This window comes from Lupinus angustifolius, chromosome LG01 (genome assembly GCF_001865875.1).
Source record: "Lupinus angustifolius cultivar Tanjil chromosome LG01, LupAngTanjil_v1.0, whole genome shotgun sequence".
NCBI lineage: Eukaryota > Viridiplantae > Streptophyta > Magnoliopsida > Fabales > Fabaceae > Lupinus > Lupinus angustifolius.
In genome coordinates, this window is record NC_032009.1 from 35,215,947 (window position 1) to 35,239,589 (window position 23,643).

General features: G+C 31.7%; 3 protein-coding genes and 1 non-coding gene across 6 annotated transcripts; 2 read left to right on the forward strand and 2 right to left on the reverse strand.

The window, feature by feature from the left end:
- On the forward strand, positions 520-593 carry TRNAT-AGU. The gene has a single exon. It is a non-coding gene; the product is annotated as a tRNA-Thr (tRNA).
- On the reverse strand, positions 2,088-4,752 carry LOC109363021 (COBRA-like protein 7). 2 transcript variants are annotated; one of them, XM_019609190.1, is made up of 2 exons: positions 4,186-4,752; positions 2,088-3,755 (listed from the first exon to the last, which is right to left on the reverse strand). In XM_019609190.1, exons 1-2 carry the CDS (start codon positions 4,691-4,693, stop codon positions 2,344-2,346), a joined length of 1,920 nt encoding a protein of 639 aa, XP_019464735.1. In that variant the 5' UTR covers positions 4,694-4,752; the 3' UTR covers positions 2,088-2,343. The 2 variants fall into 2 exon arrangements, with proteins under 2 accessions (XP_019464735.1, XP_019464727.1); XM_019609182.1 differs by having other exon boundaries at positions 2,088-3,758.
- LOC109363036 (leucine-rich repeat extensin-like protein 6) lies at positions 6,793-7,900 on the forward strand. Of its 2 annotated transcripts, none has more exons than XM_019609203.1 (2): positions 6,793-6,863; positions 7,032-7,900. In XM_019609203.1, exon 2 carries the CDS (start codon positions 7,032-7,034, stop codon positions 7,560-7,562), a length of 531 nt encoding a protein of 176 aa, XP_019464748.1. In that variant the 5' UTR covers positions 6,793-6,863; the 3' UTR covers positions 7,563-7,900. The 2 variants fall into 2 exon arrangements, with proteins under 2 accessions (XP_019464748.1, XP_019464756.1); XM_019609211.1 differs by lacking the exon at positions 6,793-6,863 and adding an exon at positions 6,877-6,944.
- Positions 15,937-16,832, reverse strand: LOC109363049 (GATA transcription factor 15-like). The gene is made up of 3 exons (XM_019609223.1): positions 16,719-16,832; positions 16,519-16,632; positions 15,937-16,402 (listed from the first exon to the last, which is right to left on the reverse strand). Exons 1-3 carry the CDS (start codon positions 16,740-16,742, stop codon positions 16,139-16,141), a joined length of 402 nt encoding a protein of 133 aa, XP_019464768.1. The 5' UTR covers positions 16,743-16,832; the 3' UTR covers positions 15,937-16,138.

A 23,643-nucleotide genomic window follows, 5' to 3' on the forward strand; every position in this document is an offset into this window, starting at 1 on the left:
TGTCTTGAAAATTATTCCACAGGATTTACTACAACTTAATGATTATCATTGTCATTTAAAACTACACACAATATAGAATCATGATTTTGTGACATGCAATTAATTAATACTATTTGTTTCATTCTAGTCATCACTCTAATAAAAAGTACCAAAGTAAATTGATCTTTAGATAATAATCATTGAGCATTGTGCAATCATACACTCAATTATCTTGTGTTATTTGCTTTGTTTATCTTGTTGGAACGGTAAAATCAAATAAATACATAATATATGATTGTGTCAAGTATTATTCAAGTGGTTTAATCTAAAAGTTAAAATACCATATCGTTGCTAATATAATTAAGGGAAAATTTTAAGGATGGAATATTTGAATTCATGCTTCAAAGCTAATGACCATCTAGGACGTTCAGCTTTAAAAAACTGCTCAAGAAACTTACAATATTGGCAGAGGAATATATTATAGATAATTGCAGTGTTTACTTAGATTTATAAAAGTCGAAGTCATTAATAAAATAAGCAGCTCTCGTAGCTCAGTTGGTTAGAGCACCCGTTTAGTAAGCGGGAGGTCTTGAGTTCAACTCTCAACGAGAGCATTTTTCTTTATTTTAAAACCATTTTCTCACAAACAGGTAAATATTTATGTATTGTTGGTATAAATGATTATAACTTAATATATCATTTATTTTTATTAAAAAAAATTAAGAGTCAACAATAATTAATCATATATGGTGAGTGATGTATGGTAACTTATGTAGTGACATATATAAATTTTATACCTTATGTATACATTTTTTTCTGTTTAATTAATAAGCCAACCATTATTTCAGTGTATCGTTCTTATCAGTATGATCTGAACTGTGGTAGAATTATTTGTGAAAGCAAAACGTTAATGAGCATATTCCAGTTAAAGAAAATAATGAAAATATCCATGGCAGACAAAAAAGGAAAGATGGAAAGTTAGATGGCAATTAATTCATATTCCTAATTTCTTCGCAATTTTTAATAATTAAGCACTTTAGTAAATCATATAAAATCCAAATGAATCTCTTTAATTGGTTGGGAATTTAAACAATTTTAATATTTGGAAACCAAAATTGGAAAGATATCCAAGATTTGAAAAACAAGCCATGTTACAGCTATGTGACACCTAGTTAGCAGAATTAAGCTCAATAAACATCAAGTGCCCAGGTCCAAAGCATACGCCAGTAACTTATGGTTATAAACATTTCCTTTAGTAGGATGAAAAATAATTCGGATTCGGAGGTAAAATCCGTACGGGTATGAATACGAGTGACAAAGTAGAGTAGAGGAGTGGTTCAAATTACCCATAATATATACAATTTGAAAATGTGATTTGTTGATGTTTGCTAAGAGATTAAATTAAATATTCAGTTTTTATATCCTTAAGCATCCCAATGTATACAACTTGCTAAAACATAAGGAACTGATTACATTCCTAAGGAACTGATTACATTCCTTCCATCTTTCATTCTTCTCCTTTCCTATCCTAACCATTTGATCTCTCTCATTCCATTTCCCTCTTAACTCACAAACATAATTCTAAAACCTCTCTTTAACAGATAGTCATTTCCTTAATTAAAGGCTCCTTCCCAGGTCATTCCTTCTACACCTCCTCTCAATGAGAATATTGTTACAATCTAAAGCTCACAAGAAAAAGATATATAAAAAAACTAGCCCATTTTAAGAGTGAACATGACTTAGTACAAGATGAAAGTTCAATGTTTAGTCAATCTAAGACAGACATTCTGTTGAACTGTGATTTTACTTATTGTAAAAGAATTCTAAACTTGAGTCATAAAAAATTATCATACAAATATGTATTCAAAAAGTCCCTCAAAATTATTCCCTTACTTTTGGATTAAATAGCCTAGTGTAGCCAAGGAACACAGATCATATAAATCTAAACCAAACATATAAAGCAATTCCTCAACTTCTCCTAGATATAGATTAGTAATTGGAATCTCCACACACACAAAAAAAAGCGAACTCATATTAGAAATACTCATCCATGTCATCTATACTTCATCCTCATTGAGAAATAAGAAATGTGGATAGAGAGAATGAAAAATAGTAAACTTCTAAGTTTTAAAAGCAGAATAAATATATTTCTATCATCTAACACAATTGTACAATCTTCTGTACTATAAAATGCTGGAAAGAATCATATCAATTGAACAAGAATCACCACAGCATCCAAAATCATACAGATAGCATGAACTTAAAATACCACTGACGTTTCTCATCTTCTGTGAATATGTCAATATGTAAACCAAATTTGGTCACAGGACAACAGCAGGCCAGAGCCAAAATTGAACATCACCGCTATTGCTGCTTCAAGATGATCAGCACCAGCGTCAGGAGCATCAAAGTAGCCCATGAAAAAACCTTCCTGGAACCACTGCTTGGAATCACTGAAGGGAGAGAGCATTCCTCTCCATTGAAGAAGACTTTCGTAGGGAACCCATCTCCATGAGCAACATTGATTCCAGGAGTCGGTTTCTTTGTGAATGAGATCACTGACTGTTGTTTACCAGGCACCCTGGGATCTTTCAGAGGGTTAGCTCCATCTACCTCTGCTACAAGGTAGTTCAATCCCGGCAAACCTTGCATGAATATTGTATTATTTACACCTTTTAGGGAGCTTCCATTGAATGAATACATTTTCTCAAAACCCTGAGCTGCTTTGTCCATTTGAACTGCAGCAAACCAGTCTGCAAAATTAGTATCACCCCAATTAAAAAGTGTGATCCTTGCACTCCATCCTTTAGCATAGTCTGTATTTAAATGCCAATTGATGCTCACGCCACAGTTGTCACCGCAGGGCATCGGGTTCGGCACTCGTAGATGTTTCAAATCAGCCCAAGCTGTAGCCTTGGTACTTCGGTTCGCAAAAGGAACAAGAAGTGCATCTGGTGGAAGCCACATAGCTGGTGCAGTGGCACTACAAGTTTTTCCTCTATTGCTGGGGCATCCACATGCACAAGTTTTGCATGGAATAGCTGATTCATTGTAAAACGCTGAAAATGAGACACAGCATTTACTTGCTGTCCCTATGGCCTTAGTTATGTTGCACACAACCTGCCAACTGGCCATTACAGTTTTGTATGATGGTATACCCGACAGATCTGGATTAGCAGTAGGACTTACACGAACTGGAGGGCCACATTTGTAAGTAGGGTTGAGTGTTCCATTTATCTGCCAGTTCTGTGGTGGTGAAAGCTCGGAGCGATTTAGGTTGGGGGGCATTTTATAGACCTGCATTTGGAATCTAGAAACAGACTTACTAATGTCCATTGATGGTGGCAATATAGTACCATTCCGGCAGCAAAACGGAATTTTCCCAAGGTCTGTATCATTGTACTTTGTGGCAGGCAGATCAATGATAGTTGGCCTTTTTTGACAATTCAACACATTGGAAAAATCAAGATCCTTATATTGCATACCCTTCTTACCAAACACACAATCTGAAACATCGATAACAGATGGATAAGCCCCCCTCATTGCATTTATAAACTCGTCATTCATCCAATCCCAGCTCAACTTCCAGTTGTCAAGACGGCCAAGGCGGTTATGGTTTGCAATCGTAACCTCTGCCCAGTAATTCGACTCATAAGTTCTAATCACATCATACATAATGGTAAGATCACCATTTTGACGCTGCATGAACTTATCATTTGTGGTGACATTAGTTTTAAACTTGGGATCTTTCGTACAACACACATTAATCCCACTATCTCCTGAAAATTGAAACATAACCATCAAATCATTTCAGTCAACAATCAGTCCAAACCCTAAACCACCCTCATTTCATGAATTTTGGTATATCTCACTAATTCACTCAACCCAATCAACCTATTCATCGATCAAATAACTCAATCCTATTCATTTTATATATATTGTTTTAATAATTCAGCAAAATGTAAATTTGGTCCTGACCTGAGATTGACACTATGATCCATAGTCTTGGACTAAATTGACATTTTTTATAATTTTAGGGCCAAATTGACCAATGATCTCAATCTCAAATATTAAATTGATTCTTTACTCTATACTAATTCATAGGTCAAATAAATTAATTCATACACTAAAACAAAATTAATATTAAAATTTTAAACAAATCCAAATCTCAATCTCTAGTCAATAACAAAAAAAAGTAGAAGATACCTTGACCATCGGTTTTGTCACATTTGAATCCATCATTAGCGAGTTTGAGTGAAGCTGGCAGCGGAGTATCCGGTGGCGCCACCCCGAACACGGTGCCGACGAGGTCAATCTGAACCTGCATCTGAGTCAAATCACCGGCAGTCTCCACCGCCGTCTTGAGATCAGTCTTAGGATAACCGGCAAAAACGGTGCCGTTACCGACGGCAGCGGGGAGAGTGGTTCCGTCGGCGAGAACCACACCAGTAGCAGAGACCAGAAACTCGTTATGCTGAAACTCTACAAAGACCTTCCATGACTTAAGCTCGTCGAGTCCGTTGTTGAGAAGTGTTACCGTTGATTCGAACCGGTACGGTTGCTTCGCCGCGTCGGAAACTTTTGGTGGTAACCGTTCTCCGGTGGTGTATACGTATGATAAGAGTACACCATTGCATTCTTGTGCATATGAAAACGACGTCGTTGCAATAAGGATTGTTATAACGGTGAAGATGAAATAATAGTGCCAAGCCATGGCTTTAGTTTTCACTCGTTTCGGAATTCGAATTTTGAATTAGAGAGAGAAACAGATTATATAAGTTGATTTTGTTTTGTAATAAAAAAAGGGAGAAATTCAACAGTGAAAGAAACACGTAGGAGAAATACAAAGCTGTATTCTTTGCTTTAGATTGATACTTTTTGGGTACATGTTTATTATGTTGATATTATAAAATGGTATGAATCAAGAACATGGTATGAAATTATTCTAATTAATGTCTTTTCCTTTACATGTTATGGTTGATTTCATTAATGTGGTTTGAATACATGACTCATTGTGTAAAAAAGTTACAAATTTAATGAGAATATTTTTTTTGGTTTGAATACTGGAGGTAATCATGTTCGAGCAGGGAACATCCACAAGTACGTAGGATTAACTTTCCTAGCAGATATTTTTGTCATACACAATACATTTATATTACATTATTTTAATATATGCAATATTATAACTTATGAAGCTTTAAATAAACAAATGCATATATAAATATAGTTTAAAATTTAGGGTGGAATATGACAATTTAAAAACTGGTGTAGTAACCTATTTAAATAAAATATGTTAGTGTATTTAAAAAAATTATATCATAGTATGTATTTAAATAAGTTAAATTATTTTCATCCAATTAAATGTCATTTACCTTTAAAAGTAGATCTTGAAAAGTACACTAGAAGAAGACACTAGTCTAGCTTGCTTAATGAACAAATATTTTGTGAATTTTGACATTTGTCAATAAGGTCATTATCAACATTGATTTAGTGTAGACTAAAATTATATCATTGAAGCTAATGGTAGTCGTCCTCTTGGGCTCGAGTCTTTGAGCCCAAATTTAGGTCTAGATGTTATGCCCATGATGAAATCCATGTGTTTTCTACTCTTAGCTCTATATGTGCCTTGCCCCACAAATAAAAGATCTACATTTCTGATTTCGACAACCTCCTATATGAAGCGGGAAAGGTAATCTTCAAGGGTGGACATCTATTATCCTATAATAAATGTCACACTATGATTTTGTGATTGGTTGAAAAATATATATTTAAATTAAAATTTAATTTTTAAATATTTTTCTAACCAATCACAAAGTCGTGATACTCATTATTTGACAGCAAATATGTTCTCCATCCTTGAGGGGTTCCCAGGAGCATTGTTGATTGAAAATTGTAGCAAGAAACAGCAGGCAAGGTTTCTATCCTGTAATTTATGTCACTTCATGTGACATAAATTATAATTGGTTAAAAGAATACTTTATAATTAAATTTTAACTTAAATATATTTTGTTAACTAATCACCACATCATACCATATAAAGTAATACTTTTTATAATACAAGATATGTGCACCCCTCCCTACGAGGGAGAATCAACAAATTATACCCTATATTGTTCACAAAATTGTTATTGCCTTTCTTATTCGGATGACTAGATAATTTCCACAAGCACAAATCTCACTTTTTATATATTAAGTTTGTTCTTAAGATGGGAAAGAGCCTCATGGCCCGATTATGTGTCTATACAAGACAAGAGGAAAGTAAATGCATTATAATGTTACTGCAACATAAAAAAAACTTATAAGCATAGAATCTACTTAATCGTACTATTATAGATCATAAAATAAACTTATAATAATCTTCCTATAATATAGTATAATAAGACAAGGATCCTCTCTCTCACTAAAACCATGTCCCATAACCAATCATATTTCCTAAAATAATATAAAATATTAATTTATATTTTTTATAAAAACAAATTCCAATAAAATAACTTATTTTAATTTGTTTGGTACACTATTAGGGACACCAATCAAAATGGTATCACTTAATTGAGATTTTTTTATATAAAAAATAGAAATTAACATTTTATATTATTTTGAGAAGATACTTCTCCAAGTTAACTATGAGTATAAATGAAGATTAAAAATGAAGAACAATTTTAAATATTATAATAAAGAGAGTATGAAGAATAGTAAATGTTAACAGTATAGTTTTGAAAAAGTCTGGTGTCACTATACACAAGTGTAGGAAACGTAGAAGTTTTGAAATCAAACGTGGCTGCTTTTAGGGTATCATCTTTTCCCATATAAATTCCCACGTCACTTCTCTCGTCTCTATTTACTGAAGTAGAAAAAGATAGAAGAAAAGATGCATTAATAAAAAGGTAATAGTGTAGCTTCTAAGATAAGGGAAAGTGCTCCAAACACCACTACTTCACTACTCATCATCATACTCATCCATAATTGTTTAGTTTTCTTTTCTCTTATTTCACTATTCTCATCTTATATTTCACATTTCTTGTTCTAAGGATCCAACGTGTTATTTTGTGCAGATGAAAATAATTGAGACAGTGATGTTGTTGTGTTTCACGGCAATGTTCCTTGTTCTCACAACTACTCATGCAGATCAGAAACTGAAAGCCATGTCTCACGACCAGATCCAATGTACAATGTGTTCCTCATGTGATAACCCATGCAACCCAGTTTCCTCGCCGCCACCTCCCTCACCGCCACCGCCTGCTGCCACCACTAACTGTCCTCCCCCTCCATCTCCACCTTCCTCAGGCGGAGGTGGTACATATTATTATTACTCTCCTCCTCCGCCATCCCAATATGTTTACTCATCGCCACCTCCTCCCGCATCCAGCGGAGGTGGTGGAGGTGGAGGTGGAAGCTACTACTATCCTCCGCCGGATAATATTAACTACCCAACGCCGCCGCCACCTAACCCAATTGTACCATATTTTCCTTTCTACTACTACGGCCCTCCGCCACTATCCACGGCGGCTACTTCTCTATCGACGGCCTCCTCGATGTTCTATGCAAGTGCTTTCTCTTCCCTTTTGTTGTTGTTGTTGATATGAGTGGAAAATGGAAATGCAAAAGGAAATATATAAAAAGTGAAGAATAAGTGCAGAGATTTGAAGATCCAGAAATTCTAAGTGAAATTGAAACATTCCTCAATTTCCAAATTTGATCTTCTCTCTAACTCAGCCTCTGCAAACAGAAGCTAAGTGAAGTAGTACAATATCCAAATATCCTTCTTCTACGTTACTATATTTATTGTTTCTTTCTGAATTTCTCATGCCAATATACATTAATCTGCAATTTGTAGACTCAATTTTTATGTAGCCTTATGTATGATTTCGTTAATTAGTATTACAATCATAAATGAAATATAAAAGAAGCAACTCTTTACTCATCATATTTGATTTAGTTTTATTGCTTAGTAATTTGTTGCTATGAATAGTGAATAGTGAGGGTAGTAAAAAAGGAATCGGGAATTGAAGTATTTTTATTTGCATGTGGTTGATGTCATGAACTAGCAATAATTTAACAGTTTTTTTACTATCTTGTCATCATCCACGTTTATAAGTTTACTATATTTAATTTTGGTGAATTCCAAGAGTAAGAATTTATTATAGCTTTGAACACTTGGGTTATATAATCATGTAATAAAGCCCCAATATATGAAATTATTTGTTTCTTACTTTCTCTTGGCTTTTATAGTGTACCTTTTCCTTATTAAGCACCGTGTCAGAAAAAAATTATAGTATAAATAATCTATTTATGTAAAAAAAAAAGTAACTCTATGTAAAAATATATACGTGGAGTGACATCTTTGTGTTTATTTTGAATGTTGAAACACCTGAAATAAAGTTGGAAAGAAAATGGATTTGATTCCAATTTCTGTTAATGGAAGGAAAACCCGTTTTGTAGTGCATGATCTGAAGCACTGTGGGAGTGTAATGTTACTTCTACTCTAAGCTATTCATTCATTTTTTAATTATGAATTATCATTTGAATTTTTTAGAAGATCCCATTTTCTGACGCCAACGATTCTGAGTATGCTCATGGGCCAATGAAGTTTTAATTTAGGATTAATTCATCATAGCTTAAAGTCTAAGGTCTAAAATTCAAATGGGATCAGTTGTCCCATTTTCTGTCCCAGTCCAATGAAAATTTGACACATACTAAAAAAGAAAATTAAAAAAATATAACATAACATTTTTATGTGATTTAATGAAATAGGATTGGTTTGGAACATAAGAACGGAAAGATTTCGGGTAAGAAGATTCTAGTTCCTAAAATTCACCAAGGTTGGCACTTCACATGACCACGTGTGCCGCAAATATTTTTCTTAGGGCTAACGCAAGCTTAGGTGGCTATTACTGCGTGAACATTATTTGCAGTGTGGCAGCATGCCATGGAAATTTGCTTTATTTATTTATATTATATTTGGTTTTGCTGGGCACTATAAAAGTTTTTGGCTTTGAATTGAAGAAATAAAGGGTATTTGATGCATCAATGCTTAGGAACAATGATCATATGCATTAGTGGTTTAAGCGTTTTTTTATCATCCAAACTTCTATTGTTTTAATGGTAAATAATAACGTTTATAGTATCATGACTATAATGTTCACAAAAGTTCACATTCTTTATTAAAAATATTAGGGACAAAAAGGCTTTTTGGTTGTAATTAGCTGGAAGGCACCTCTCTCTTTCGATGGTCCATATCTCTCATTTAAAAGAGACAATCATTGAAAAGTTGTAAACACTCTCAGTGTAAGAGTTTTTTACATTCCTATTGAATTATTCGTGCGAAAAGTTTAGATATTGATGCAACAAAAACATAGGTAACCCATTAGACTCTTGGTTATCCAAACAAATTGAATGGGTAATTGTTTGTACACTTGTGATGATAAAGACATAGCAATAATCAAAAGATACAAATTGAATGGTGGAAGTTGCATGGTTGCTAATAGTGCTGGTGTCCATATATTATCACCTAAGAGAATGAGTGGAGCGCGAAAAATAGTAGAATTGTAATAACAAAATAAAATTTTGAACTATTATACATTCGGAAATGAAATTTAAGCGTCAAAACAATGTAATTTTATTTTTCTATCAATATTTCAAGATTTATACTAACACGAAGTGAGCTAAAGTACAAAAAAGAATCTTTAAGTTTGTTAACTCAACCTCCTTTAATTATTTGCACAACTTTGTTGCATCTTGCAATTTAAATATTGTCCATTAATTAGAGTTAATAATAAATCATGGATATTTTTGCAATATTTATACACAATGTAAATATTCAATTTATAAAAAAAGTGAGATGAGTGAGAAATTAGGAAATAGAAACTTGGATACTAAATGAACAAATAGGTGAATGGCCCACTTTGCAAACAAACAAAACAAGTATTTGGATCAATTTTTGGAACAAAACAAGTATTTGGATCAAAACAAGAGCATCTCCAATCTCCTCCATTAAATAAAAATTTCATTCTTATTTACATCACACATTACTTTATAATTTATTATAGCTCCCAGTAAAATAAGAACAACATATGTTTTTTTCTTATAATAATAAACGTCATTCTTATTTTTATTTGGATCTTACAACATTCATATATCTCCTCACTTTCCATTAGCTAAGAACAATCAATAATTGCTCTTATTTAAGAATAAAAAACAGAAAATAAGAATGACACAATTGAGAACATAATAAAAATATTTTTATTCTGTTAAGAACAACCAATGTGGTTGCTCTAATATCTATACACTAAGTCAATAAATTAGGTGAATGATGAATGTTGCAATAATAGTATATAAAATTCATACATTATCAATTAGAGTTACTCTTTTCTTATTGAAAAAATGAGTATAAAATATGATATTCAATACTTAGATACAAATAACAAGACCCTTAATTGATTTTCAAATACTTATGTCAATTCCTAAAAGTTAAATAAGAAATCTAGTAAGTAGTGTTTATTACTCTGCAATATTTATTGATAAATCTGGTTTTATAAACAGTCCAAATTTGGGTGCTGTTTTTAGGTCCTTCCTGTGATTATTTGCAGGGTTGTAAAGTCATAAGTTACTTCAAAATTGTTAAATTTCGTATCTATTAATATGTGGTTTTAACTATAAATTTTCAACTTGTTCATTTTATTAGTTTCTTTATTTGGCTATACCAAACAACCACTTGATAAAAGATATAACAACCTATGCCTGATAAAAGGGTGTGTATTTATTGACAGTGAGAAAACGAGTGATTTTATGATTCCCAATAATTGGAGGGTACATTTATACTAACATGCCCGTGTTTTAAATTGCGGTTGTGGTCGTGATAGCAGTTGCGGTTATTGTGTTTGTGGTCATTGCGACTATTGTGATGCGGATTGCGGCCATTGCGGTGTGAATTATTTTGTGAGAAAAACGTATTTTTGACATCGATGCGGTCTGATGTGGTTCCGTTGCGGCCCAATGTGGTCCAAATACAGTCTAATGCGGTTGCATCGCGGCCTGTTACGGTCGCATCTCTATGAATCGGGATCACACCGCAATTGCAATGTGATGCGGTTGCGACAGTCACTGCAACCACAATATTGCAGCCGCATCGCGTGATGCGGTCCGCAATTTGATACACTGCTAACATGATATTTTGTCACTTGAGCTGTAAAAGGAATTTACTTTTTTTCAATTCATTGTCACTTGATTTCTTTTTTAAAATTGTAGGAGCAGTTATGAAGTTGAACTTCAACACAATAATAATGTTCGTTGTCTTTTGATAAGAAGATCACAATTTTAAATCCGGGAAATTATTGTTTTGCATCAGTTTGTGAGTTGAGTTTTCAATAAGAATAAAGAGAACATGAAATTCTGGGAGTTGAGCCATGAAATACATCTGAAATATTAGTTTGAAATCTTCTTTTATAATTTTTTATCTTTCAAAACTCAACTCGCAAATAAACTTTTGGAGTCGTAACCTTTTCGAGTGCATACTCTCCTGTCAAATAAGGGGAGGAGGAATGATGTAAACACACCAGCAATGACTATTTTTGAGATCATGTCCTATCAATTATCAATAGCCGAAGGACTCTAACATCATATCCTTTGCTTTTCTAAACACTATTTCTCCATTAAATGCTAATGTTGATGTATGTATGATTGAGAAGGTGGCATAATTACAGTAATCATAATTTTACTTCATAACATTTCATTTGTTTCTTTACTAGCTTATTATTCAACAGACAATAAGACATTTGAAGTCGATATATAGAAAATTGTGGACAACCCTCTAAACTTTAATGTCGAAAAATGGATGTAAAAGTTTACTAGTGAGAAAAGTTAATGGAATCATTGCTTTAAAGTTTTTGGTTTGTGATGTTTCACTCATACTTATGATTCTTCACTCTTATCAGCCCCATAACAACGGATTTCACTAATGGTAGGAGGCTCTCTGGTTACGGTCAAATTCAACACTGACACCTTCAAATCCTTGCAGATTATCATGTTACTGAACACCCTCTTAGGAGAATACTCTCAATGAACTTTTTCACTATAGTTTCACTACAATAAAGACTTGGATCTACCAAAAAAGGAAGGTACAAAATAAACAATAATGGGTGGCTGTACCCTTTATTTCCAATCTTTTGAAAATTCCTGTTAATTGTACAGAATCAGTAATGGTAACAATTCTTGTATGCTTCACTTGCACCTTTTCAGAATAAGGAATATAGATCAATTAAGTTGTTATAAAAGTATATTTACAATTAATTCTGTTTCTTACTATTCAATTTTATCTAATAAATATCACAATTTTAGTAGATGTAATAAGGCTTGGGATACATATACTTTTGGCATACCAATGTAAGTTTTCAGTTACTATTAGTATTAAGCATTATATATGCATAATATAGTTCTTGCTCCTCAATAAATTTATGTGTTGATCCCAAATCAGTATTTGCTGATTACGTTACTAAATCTCACTTATTACTATTAGCCTTTACTCTTTTGAGCATTTTCATAATATTCCTCAACAATGATTCGCACTTATGGTTACTGTCTTTCTCAGTTTACACATGATGTTGAAATCATTGTGCTAGTGTTTTTATTTACCCATTGAAAAAGTAGGGGCAAAGATAGGAAATGAAATGGCACTGATTGAATAGCAAAAATGAGTCAAAGGAACTACTACCAAATCAGGATTCATTTCATTCATTAATAAATTCAACAAGTGCAGTATGTAGTATGTACTACTATAAGACCTTATTCGATTTTTAAGACAAAAATATTAAATATTCGATTTATGTGAGTGATAATTATTAAAAGTAATCATACACATCGAAAAAAATTAATTCGTTATATTATTTCTAAAATTCTATACTATATTAAAGTTTGATTTTTTTAAAGACATAATTTCTCTTTCATATTTTCTTTCTTTTTTCTAAAAACAAAGGTATGTTGGTGTGTAAAATTATTGTAAGAAAATATTTTGAACGACAGTTGTTTCATATCTTTACTTATTTTGTCTTCTAAATTCTAGGTACGTTGAATATATTGAAAATGACGTATTAGTAGTTATGTTAAGATTTATACATATGAGGAGAGCTCAACCCGAAAGACTAATCTATTAAGTAGGATAGTCTTATGACTAAAGTATCACATTAAGTTTGTTATTCTACTTAATGTGAGACTCCTAACAAGTACATCACTAAGAGTCTAAGACAAAAAAAATCATGCAAATAAATACTTCTCGAGTCTTGAAGTAGGATTAGACTAGATTATGCATATTTAATTTTGCTTCAAAATTAGCAATTTATGTTTATTGAATACTATATGCTATAGTTGTTAGGGTTTAAACTCGTATGTTCATCCTTTATATCGTGTAACTCTATCAAATTAGTCGTCACCAAGGAGCAAAATATTAATATTAAACAATCAAATGACTACTTGATATTGCATAAATAAATAACCTCATAATGTTTTATAACTACTTAGATGTATTAACAAACTTCCAATTTCTAAATCTTTCTTACCAACTTCCTATAGTTTTTTCTTCCATCTACATAAAAAGAATTATAGAGTTACTCTTCCAAAATGTGTCATCATGAATAATCATGTTTATTAATGATCATTAATGTTTTATTTTTTTCGTCAATACTTTTTCTTGCTTTTTCCTTATGTCTATAATAATTGGATTACCCTTTGACTCATCTAATCTTTTTTATTAGGGCTTTTAAAATTCTTCATGCACAAATCATTTAATACTAGATTTATCATCTATAAGAAACATATTTAAAAAGGGGGAAATTAATAATAAATTATGGCGACATATATTATTTTTTGTGTTCACCATGCTTCCCTAAACTAACCTTTAAGCCATATTGGTGATTAGAAAACGTGATGACATGTTTTAAAAGTAGGAATGATATTTGTAAACTTTTTTTGGCACAATGGAAGGATAAACAAAAACTAAAAAAGAGAAGAGAGATCGATGTCCATATAAGGTAGATGGACTTGCGGAGCTGACGACAAGCTCTTCATAGTAGTAGGCGAGTGCGACCCAAGCTTAGCCATGAAATCTGCTACTATGTTAGTCTTTCTGGCAACAAATTTCACTTCAACCGTCCAATTACAAGTTAATCGAGCAATAACATTTTAAACATGAAGCAAAATATTGTCCAAACAAATACGGACACCATCAAGGATAATTTGCGCCACTTCAAGATAGTCACTCTCAAGAATAATCTCTTTGAAGCCCAAGTTCCAAGCTAGATTCAAACCATGCTCCATAGCCAAAAGCTCAGCAAGGATAGGAGAACCTACTCCAGAGTTGGCGGAAAAACCAACTAACCAACAACCCTCATGATCACAAATAGCACCACCCCACCCATAATATTAGTTCATTTTATACAACTACTATCAACATTGAGTTTCACTTGGCCAGGGACAGGGCGCCACATAGGGAAGCGTTATCCTCTAAAAGGACATTTTGCCCTAAATTGTGCCACTCACAAAAATCATGATAAATATTTCAAGCGACGAAGTTAATATTCCATGAGTTATTACTAAAAATAGAGTTATTTTTCCACCTCCAAGTCCACCAAATACCTCTCATGAAGAGAATATCATTGCTGACGCTTGTAATTATCCATCACCCATAAGTGAAAGAAGCAGTCAACCCAAAAAGAAGGCTCGTTTGAAACCTCTTCCAAATAAAACATTGAGGGTATTCTCTTCAAATAAAACAATATATATATATATATATATGAATTAACAGTGTATGAGTTTATACATTGTCATTATATTATTGACCATTTATATTTAATCATTAACTCTTTAGAAAAAATAATTCAAATGAATAATACATAATCATTGTGTATTTGTGAAGCACGGATTCGTCAAACACCCTCACGTGTCGCTGTCCGACACGTATCTGACATGGATACACTCGGATTCGCGAAAGATACGTATCCACAAAGTATCCAAAAATTAAAAAAATAAAATTAAAAAAATAAATATTAAGACATGTATCCGATTCGTTTTCAATAAAATATAGGATATATGGATTCGTTTTCAGTAAAGTATAGGATATATAGATTCGTTTTCATAAAACATGATAAAATAGATTCGTTTCCAATAAAACAGGATAAGATAGATTCGTTTCCAATAAAACATGATAACATAGATTTGTTTTCATTAAAATATGATAAAATATATTTGTTATGAAGAGCAATGATTTTAGGATAAATTTGTTTTCATTAAATAGAATAAGATAGATTTGTTATAGAGGTTAGTGATTCTAAATTTCCATTATATTTTTTACTTTAGATATTTTGATTTATACTTATAATTTTATCATATTTTATTATTTTATACACGTATCCCTGAACGTATCGTATCTTGTAGTTTGGAAAAAAAATATGTGTCGACGTATCGAATACGTATTGTATCCAACACACGTATCAGTATCCATACTTCATGTATATATCATTACACTAACAATTTATAGATATTACACTCTTCAAATAATATATTTTTTAGACTTTGGGATTATAGTATGACCAAACAGGACACAAGTATGAATCATAGTCCCGATTCCTTTGGATGTGTACATGTTCTTTTTCCATAGTCAAACTAGCGGGAACTATGAATTTCATGTTCCCTCCTCTTTTAAATTTGTTTCTTTCATCACTAAATCTTAAACCAATCCTTATTCTACTTTAAAATAAATAAAAGATTTCCTCTACTTTAATTAACACTTCACAACTCTGTAGAGAAATCCATTCAATTTTCACATTAAAAATCTATACTCCTAGATCACATATCAACCGCATAAATAACCCATGATCCATAATGTTCCGCGTTGCATCTTATTCACAAAATTCAATGATAACAAAAAATAAGATAATGAAAAATGTAGAAAAAGAGAAGAATAAGAGACTTAAATAACCAAAAATTTGAATTCCAATAATTTCTTACAATTCTTCATAACACTGATCTGATACACTCATAATAGATAAGTAGTAGAAACTAAACCTATACACTTAGAACAGTTAGGAACACTGAGTGGTCGATGATTGATCCTAAATAATCTTAATTATTCTAATTCATGAAAATAAAAAAACCAAAAATTTGGATAATTTATTTAAGCATAAACAGATCCATAAGAAAGTGACATTAAAACTACAGCAGCTTGTTCTTCTTCACCCAATTTCTTCCTCATTGTAGATCTCTGCATCATTACTTCTTTTCCCAAAGCCCATAACCTTTGTTTCAAACTTTCCCCAATCTTATTGTTACTGTTACTTCTTTTCCCTTTTCTTATTTCATCATTGTTGTTTCCTTTGTTTACTCCCAATATCGCTCTTTTCTTCTTCCTACTTCTGATCCCACAAGCATTGCACAGTGACTGCATAACAATCAAAACAATAATTAATGGATCTGATCTAACGGTTACGAATCATTGATTTGAAATAAAATCGATAAAATTTGATCTTAAACCATGTAATAATTAATTTCTCGTACCTTAGGACCTGCAGGACCACCTCGCCAGAGAGGGGTCTTAGAGGTGCCACAATCAGCGCATGTTTTCTTGTGTTCACTACCAGAGTTAGGGTTTGTGTCTTCAGCTTCTGATCCCTGCAATAACATTACATAATTATAAGCTTTGTGCTTTGTGAATCAATCAAATCATTAAATGTTGTGAAATGAAAAAAGATACTTACTTTTTCACTGTGATCAAACTCCATTTGATATCAAAGATGAGAGAGAGAGGGAGAGAGAGAGAGAGGGAGAGAGAGAGAGGGAGAGAGAGAGACACGCGCAGAAGCCGCAGCTGATCTAATCTTAAAAACACGAGTCCTTTATAAATGCGATCACTGCGAAACCCTAACTCCGCGATATTGAAATTACTATAGTGCCCCTGTTGTATTTCTACATCTTTGATAATTCTTGACACCCGCCAAAACATCCTCCAAAATTAATAAAGGCGCCATTCACAATTCCTAAATATTTTTCCTTTTTAACTTTTTAGATTGTGCCCATTCTTATTCATATTCAATCAAAAATAAAAATGTATATACTAACAATGCATAATTTATATATGTTGTTATTATATTATCTACTATTCATGTTTAATTATCGTTGATTTTTCAAAAAAATTCAAATAAATGATAGATAATATACTGATTGTAGATAAATATTTTTTGCATAAATAATAAATAGATATTACACTCATTTATTTATCATACATTTCAGCTGTAGTTGGTACATAACTGATTTTTCTTTGGGTTTGATTTAGCTTATGTGTAACCAACACAATTCACTAGAGTTGGGTAATAAAATGAGTTTGTAGCCCTATTTCTTTAAATGTTTTCATTTTCTAAGTCTCTTGCTCATAATTTATAATCACTAAACTTATAAATTATTTAATAATTATCAACAATTGAATAGCTTATTATCACTACTAGTACGAGATCTCACTGCATCTTTATGTATCATATATACTAGCTAGGATAAATATCAAATGTTTGATTTTTGATAACAACATTTGTTTAGAAGGAATAGATGAATTTCCAAAATGAATTAGTCTATTTCATACAAGAGGAGATATAATTGGTTATTAAAAAAATCACTTGTCTCGTTTGATAAAACACTTTAGTTTATTCAGTTTATTAATAGGGCTAGATATAGATTCGGTTAAGTAAGAATTCTTTCATAAATAAAAACAAACTAAATAAGTTTTATTGGATTGATTCAAGTAAATATTATTTTTATCTTCATCGTACTTGAACTGAACCTACTTGTTGATTAATGTTGGCTTGGCTTAGTCTATTGGATCTAATGTGTAAAAATACAAAAAAACAAAATTATAAAAGCATAGACAATGAGGAATCATTGATATTGTTTTAATATGGTGAACTCAAATCAATGTTGGTATTTTGAAATAAAAAAATAAGTTGCTATCATTCTAACATTATTAAAATGAATACCTCACTATTTTGATATGATTAAAAACTCAATAACATGATTAAAAAGACAAAGCAGCTTTGTCAACTATTAGTAAAATGATGTTTCCTTCTTAATGTGGTTGGTTCTAAGGGTTACTTTGGTTCCAACTAAGCCAACATAATTGATTCGAAAAATAACACCTAAACCAACCAAATGAATGGAACTAACAAAAAATGATTTGAGTTAGTTATTTGTCTCTACTTATTAGTCTTCAGCTTCCGGTTTCTAACTATTTTCCATGACTGAATAAAGAAGTGATTGATTTTGCATTTAGTTTCAATGAGAAAAATATTATATTATTATATTATAAGAGATAAAAATGTCGAATCATATTGTTTATTTCCTCTACTTTTAAGGTATTTCCCTCATCTCACTTCCTATTATATAATTCCAACAAAATCCAAAATAGAACTAAGAGCCAAAGTTAGAAGTTCTCAATGTGGCTAACTTTAATTGAACCAATCAATATAACAGTGCATCATTTAATCCAATCACTTTCCAATATTAATTAATCTTATATCAATGCTAAAATATTAACACCATGGACATGAAGCTTCTTTACTAGATTTTCGAAACTTAGGTGGTTACTACTTACTATCTCCACACTATTAATTACTTAGTAATAAAATTTTCAAGGATATATAGAGAGGAATAATATCCTGGCCTCTTATAAAAAAGGAATAAAATCAACATTTTCAATATCAATAAATTTAGGTGTACAACTATCTAAATCGACAAACAATAAGAATTTTCTATTAAAAGGGACTGAGACTCTTCATCTATAAATAAAGAAAAATACAGTGTACTATGAATAATGTACATGTCATGTCTAACCTGAACATTATTAGAATATCATGGCAGCACCCATAGCAAGAGTGTGTCAAAGTGTACCACAAATCACTTGTACAAAAATTCATCTTTTGTATTCCAATGCACGACACATAATTATAATCTTTCATTTCATGTACTTTGTTATGGTTGGGATTGTATTGGGATACATATTACTTAATATTGTATGTTGTTTCTTTGGGTAATAATAAGGCGTTGTCTCGAATGGGTAGGAGGGAGGATGATAGGTGGATTTGAGATTCGATATTCGAGATAAGAAAGATAGTTTGGAAGTAAGTATCACATTGCATCTCATATTTTTTGGTATGGTTTAAATATTTGTTGAATTATTATTTTCATTGTTAATTGATTTTAAGATGAAACATTAGTATAAAATTAGAATGAGAAACCAACGTCTCTCTCGTTATCATGTGTCAAAAGGGGTTCTTTAATCATGAGTCAAAGATAATTCTTCGTCTGGTACGGTAGACATATGTGGAGGGAGAATGTTGGAAACTGTTCTACCCTGGATAAATCTGGATGTTCTTTAACCCCCGAGTACGGGCATGTATTTAGCTCACTAATACTCACCCGCCTGTGGCGGACGAGACCCGCCAAAAATGCCATAAATGTTTCTGACATGTCTTTAATGCCTCTAGCATCTCATTAATGACTTTGACTCCATTATCAATGTGTCACACGCTTTAAATGTTGGTTGACATTCTACCTGCTACGCCGCTTGCACACTCAACATGTCACCGACAATTCGACAAACGTTGACCTGCAAACAGAATGGAGACAACCCAACATATCTCATTGTACTCGCTAGGCTCTGGCCAATAAACGGGTGTCATATCAACAATCTCAGGGTCTATAAATAAGGAGTCCAGAGAGTATAATTAATTATCATTCCTTCGTTTATTGCTACAATTATTACTACATGTTTTAACTTCTCTCTTGTTTACTCTCTTCATCTCTCTAAAACATATTATTAACTTGGTCGTCGGAGATCATTTTCAGGTACCTCCCCCGTCGGGTCCAGACGATACTCCGACCAAGATCTCCAACCTTCTGCATTCTACTGGGCATGCATCAACGACCCTTCTTCATCCGTCATCAACCATTCTCTCTTAATACAAAAGAACAAAGAGTATAATTAATTATCATTCCTTCGTTTATTGCTACAATTATTACTACATGTTTTAACTTCTCTCTTGTTTACTCTCTTCATCTCTCTAAAACATATTATTGACTTGGTCGTCGGAGATCCTTTTCAAGTACCTTCCCCGTCGGGTCCAGACGATACTCCGACCAAGATCTCCAACCTTCTGCATTCTGCCGGGCATGCATCAACGACCCTTCTTCATCCGTCATCAACCATTCTCTCTTAACACAAAAGAACAGAAAAGCAAGTTCCCTATCGTTTACCTCATTCTTAGGCATGATTTAAATAAATTTTGGACTAATCCTATAATTATTAATTGATTTTGAGATAAAAAATTTTAACATATAATAGAATCATCATTGGCATGGGAGCAGAATCTATTGCCTTTGTTACATAAATACCTGTTACCCGTTGTGATTGTTGATGGAGAAGAAGATTATTGGATGTGGACTGATTATGCTATTTGTGGTTATACTTCTAAATCAATTTAGAAATGGTTAGGTTGGAAATTCTACAACGTTTGCAAAGCACTGAACTCCTGATACCCAATAAGGTGGTTTTTTTCTTGGAAGCTTCTTCAAAATAGATAGCCACCAAAAAATCAATCTAGTTAGATAGTTTATAATCACTTTTTTGTGTGACGTTGTTAACTTGTTGTTAAAATTACATTTTTAACCTTAAAACTTTATAGAAAAAATCACTTATCTCTTTATTATTGGAGTGGAGTTTCACTCGGTTGGGGAAAAGGTTATCCCTTGGTTGGATTTGATGTGCACAAGTCACTGAGTCCATATTGATTTTTATACATTATATTTGCAATGCATTATATGGAGAAAAAACCTAACAAATAAAATTGGCTTAGCACGTGATGGTGTTGTCTATTTTACTAGAGAGAAGTGGATTTTTCTTAAAAAACGAGAACCTTGAATCACCGGGTTTTTTTAATTTAACTGTGGTGAGGCGAATTTTCAAGCATATGATATATAGCTTTACCAATTACCAATTACCAATTACCAATTACCTATATACATTTATCAAACATCATTGTCGCTTAATAAGAAAACAAATTTAATGTACCCAAAAAACATCATTGTCGCCCTAAGGATTTAGTTTATCTTACTTATGCACGTGAAATACCGACCAAAATAGACAATAATTAAATATATTGAGTTTTTTTTATATAGTATCCCCACCTTATAATTAAGGAACTAATCATTTTCGAGATGTGTGATTGACTCTCTCAATAAGTGTCATTCCTAAAAAATAAATTTGACATTTCGATGTTTATGGAGATTTATTAGACCTTACATTATTAGATCTATGTCTTATTGATATATTGATATATGGAGTTTAATATTGCAAATTATTAAATGGAAAAAATATATTTTGTAAAAGTATTACAAACAAGAAAATCCCATATGCATCATCGCCAAACTTTGGTGGGTGCTACTTGCATCTCATTTAACGGCACAAACCGTATAAAGAAAACAATATTACAAAATGACATGGGAAAAAGGACCCTGTAAAAAATTACAACCAAAATCGTCTACATGGTGAGCATTAGTTGGAACATTAGCATATCCATTAGCCAAACTTTGAATGAAAAACATTACTCCCTTTATGCATATTAACTTCATATTTGAATGAATTTCCATCATAAATAAGGGACATTTCACATCTCTACTTGATTTTAAATAATTTTAAAAAATTAAAAAAACAATTGATAGTTTATGACAAATAACTTAATGGCAAAAAAATTGGATTTTTGTAGTAGATATGTTGAAATAGCTTAATATAGCTTTCAGATGTATGCTTTCCTACTTTCATTTAAAAATAATTTATGTAGGTATGCTTCCATAATCATTTCAAAATATTTTGTTTATGTATATTTTCAGAATTCATTGACAATAGATTATACATCATAGCAAAAAAACATAACTCGTGAGTATCTACGGAAATATTCGCAATGGGTACCCACAATAATAGCTTCTAAGTGAGAACAAGTTTTATGATGTTCGCCTGGAGGTACCTACAAATTTATAAAATTAGATTTTAATTAAATTTTTATATATATTATAGCCTTTTCATTATTATTTTAAGATTATATATCATATATTTTATTATTAGTTCATAATAAATCACATATATTTGACTATAATCATAAATTTATCATATAAATATCATATTATTCATATAATATTTATTTTTATATATTAATTATTACAAAATATATAAATATATAATTAAAATTTCAAATATGTTGGATACCTCAAAAACTGCTACCTGCACCGGTATCCACAAATATTACAGATTTGGAAATAAGAAAACACTACATGCAACTATTCGGCCAATTGCCATCCCAGATTAGAGTAGCATAGTTCCCTTTATGCATGTTTCACATTCATGCTAGCTTTCCTTATATGGTTAATATAAAAAACCAGAAGAATACCGTTGATGTACCAAAAATATGATAAGTGAAAATCAAAAGGATAAAAAGAGAAGAGCGTGAAAGTTACTTCATATTAGATTAATCATTCTTATATAAAATTTTGACAATCCAATATTCTCATCTCATTCATAATTAAGTTTTTTTTTAGAATTTTATGTTCCTGGCTATTTTTCTTCTTCCAAATCTCCTATCAGTCATGAGGATTAATATCACATTTTTAAGTGTCATTTTCGAGAAAGTTTACACATACCTTCTACCAAACATAAACTTGGTACTAGCATAAAGTCTTGTGCATATTAATAATATTATATAAGTATTAAGTATATATTAACGTTTGATTTAGTTTAATATTTAAAAGCCGAGTTAGTGTGATGTATGTCAATGCCCTTTAAAAGTCTAATTCATATCACATAATGACATTATTTTTAAAAATATTGTATCTACAAGATCACTCTTTATCCTTTTTTCACTCTAGGTTTCATAATCGAATTTTAATATTAACATATATTCTTTCATACGATCAATTTCTAGTGGCGAAGCATTAATAAAGGTGCATGCAAATATTGTTTTTTAGTAAATGTAATGTGAATAATGTGCTCTTATACACACTTTGTTACTCATTCATTTTGCCTAAAAATGTAAACTAAATCTAGCTACACCGAATATTCAAGTTATGACTGGAGTCACTTTCTTAAAAGCTAATTACTGTACACACAAGTATTCTTGAGAGATGAGAATTTTCCAAATATTTTCAAATTAATCACATATATTTCTATAAAAAATATAAGAAAAGGATGATGTAGAGATAAGGGCGTGTGTGGTTCACATAACACAGCAAGATAGAGACATTAGTAGAGACATAGCAAATAAACAAATCTTTGACAGACAAAATGGGGAATGAAAGCGAAATACCTTTCTGGTTCTGGAGTATGTCCTTTACCCTCTACCCTCTTTTGGAAATGGAACCATCTCAGTAGGATCTATTGATTCGAGTAATCTTTATTTGCAACACACCATTTAAAGTGACCTAGCAAAGATTCAGTGAAGTAGAAAATAAATGATTTTGGTATTATTCATAAATCTAGTTTTAATACTGATTTGTTGTGAACGGAATCTAAATCAACATTCTTTATCCAAGAGCTTACCTTTACTTATCCAGCTCACTAAAATCAACATTCTGAAGATAACCCAATCCATC

Excerpts from the sequence above, each read along its gene's own strand:
- LOC109363036 (XM_019609203.1), top strand. The coding sequence starts at position 7,032 with ATGAAAATAATTGAGACAGTGATGTTGTTGTGTTTCACGGCAATGTTC.
- LOC109363021 (XM_019609182.1), bottom strand. The coding sequence starts at position 4,693 with ATGGCTTGGCACTATTATTTCATCTTCACCGTTATAACAATCCTTATT. Across the intron at positions 3,759-4,185 it reads TGACAAAACCGATGGTCAAG|GAGATAGTGGGATTAATGTG; the intron begins GTATCTTCTACT and ends TTCAATTTTCAG.
- LOC109363049 (XM_019609223.1), bottom strand. The coding sequence starts at position 16,742 with ATGGAGTTTGATCACAGTGAAAAA. Across the intron at positions 16,633-16,718 it reads AGTTTGATCACAGTGAAAAA|GGATCAGAAGCTGAAGACAC; the intron begins GTAAGTATCTTT and ends ATGTTATTGCAG. Across the intron at positions 16,403-16,518 it reads GTGGTCCTGCAGGTCCTAAG|TCACTGTGCAATGCTTGTGG; the intron begins GTACGAGAAATT and ends ATTGTTATGCAG.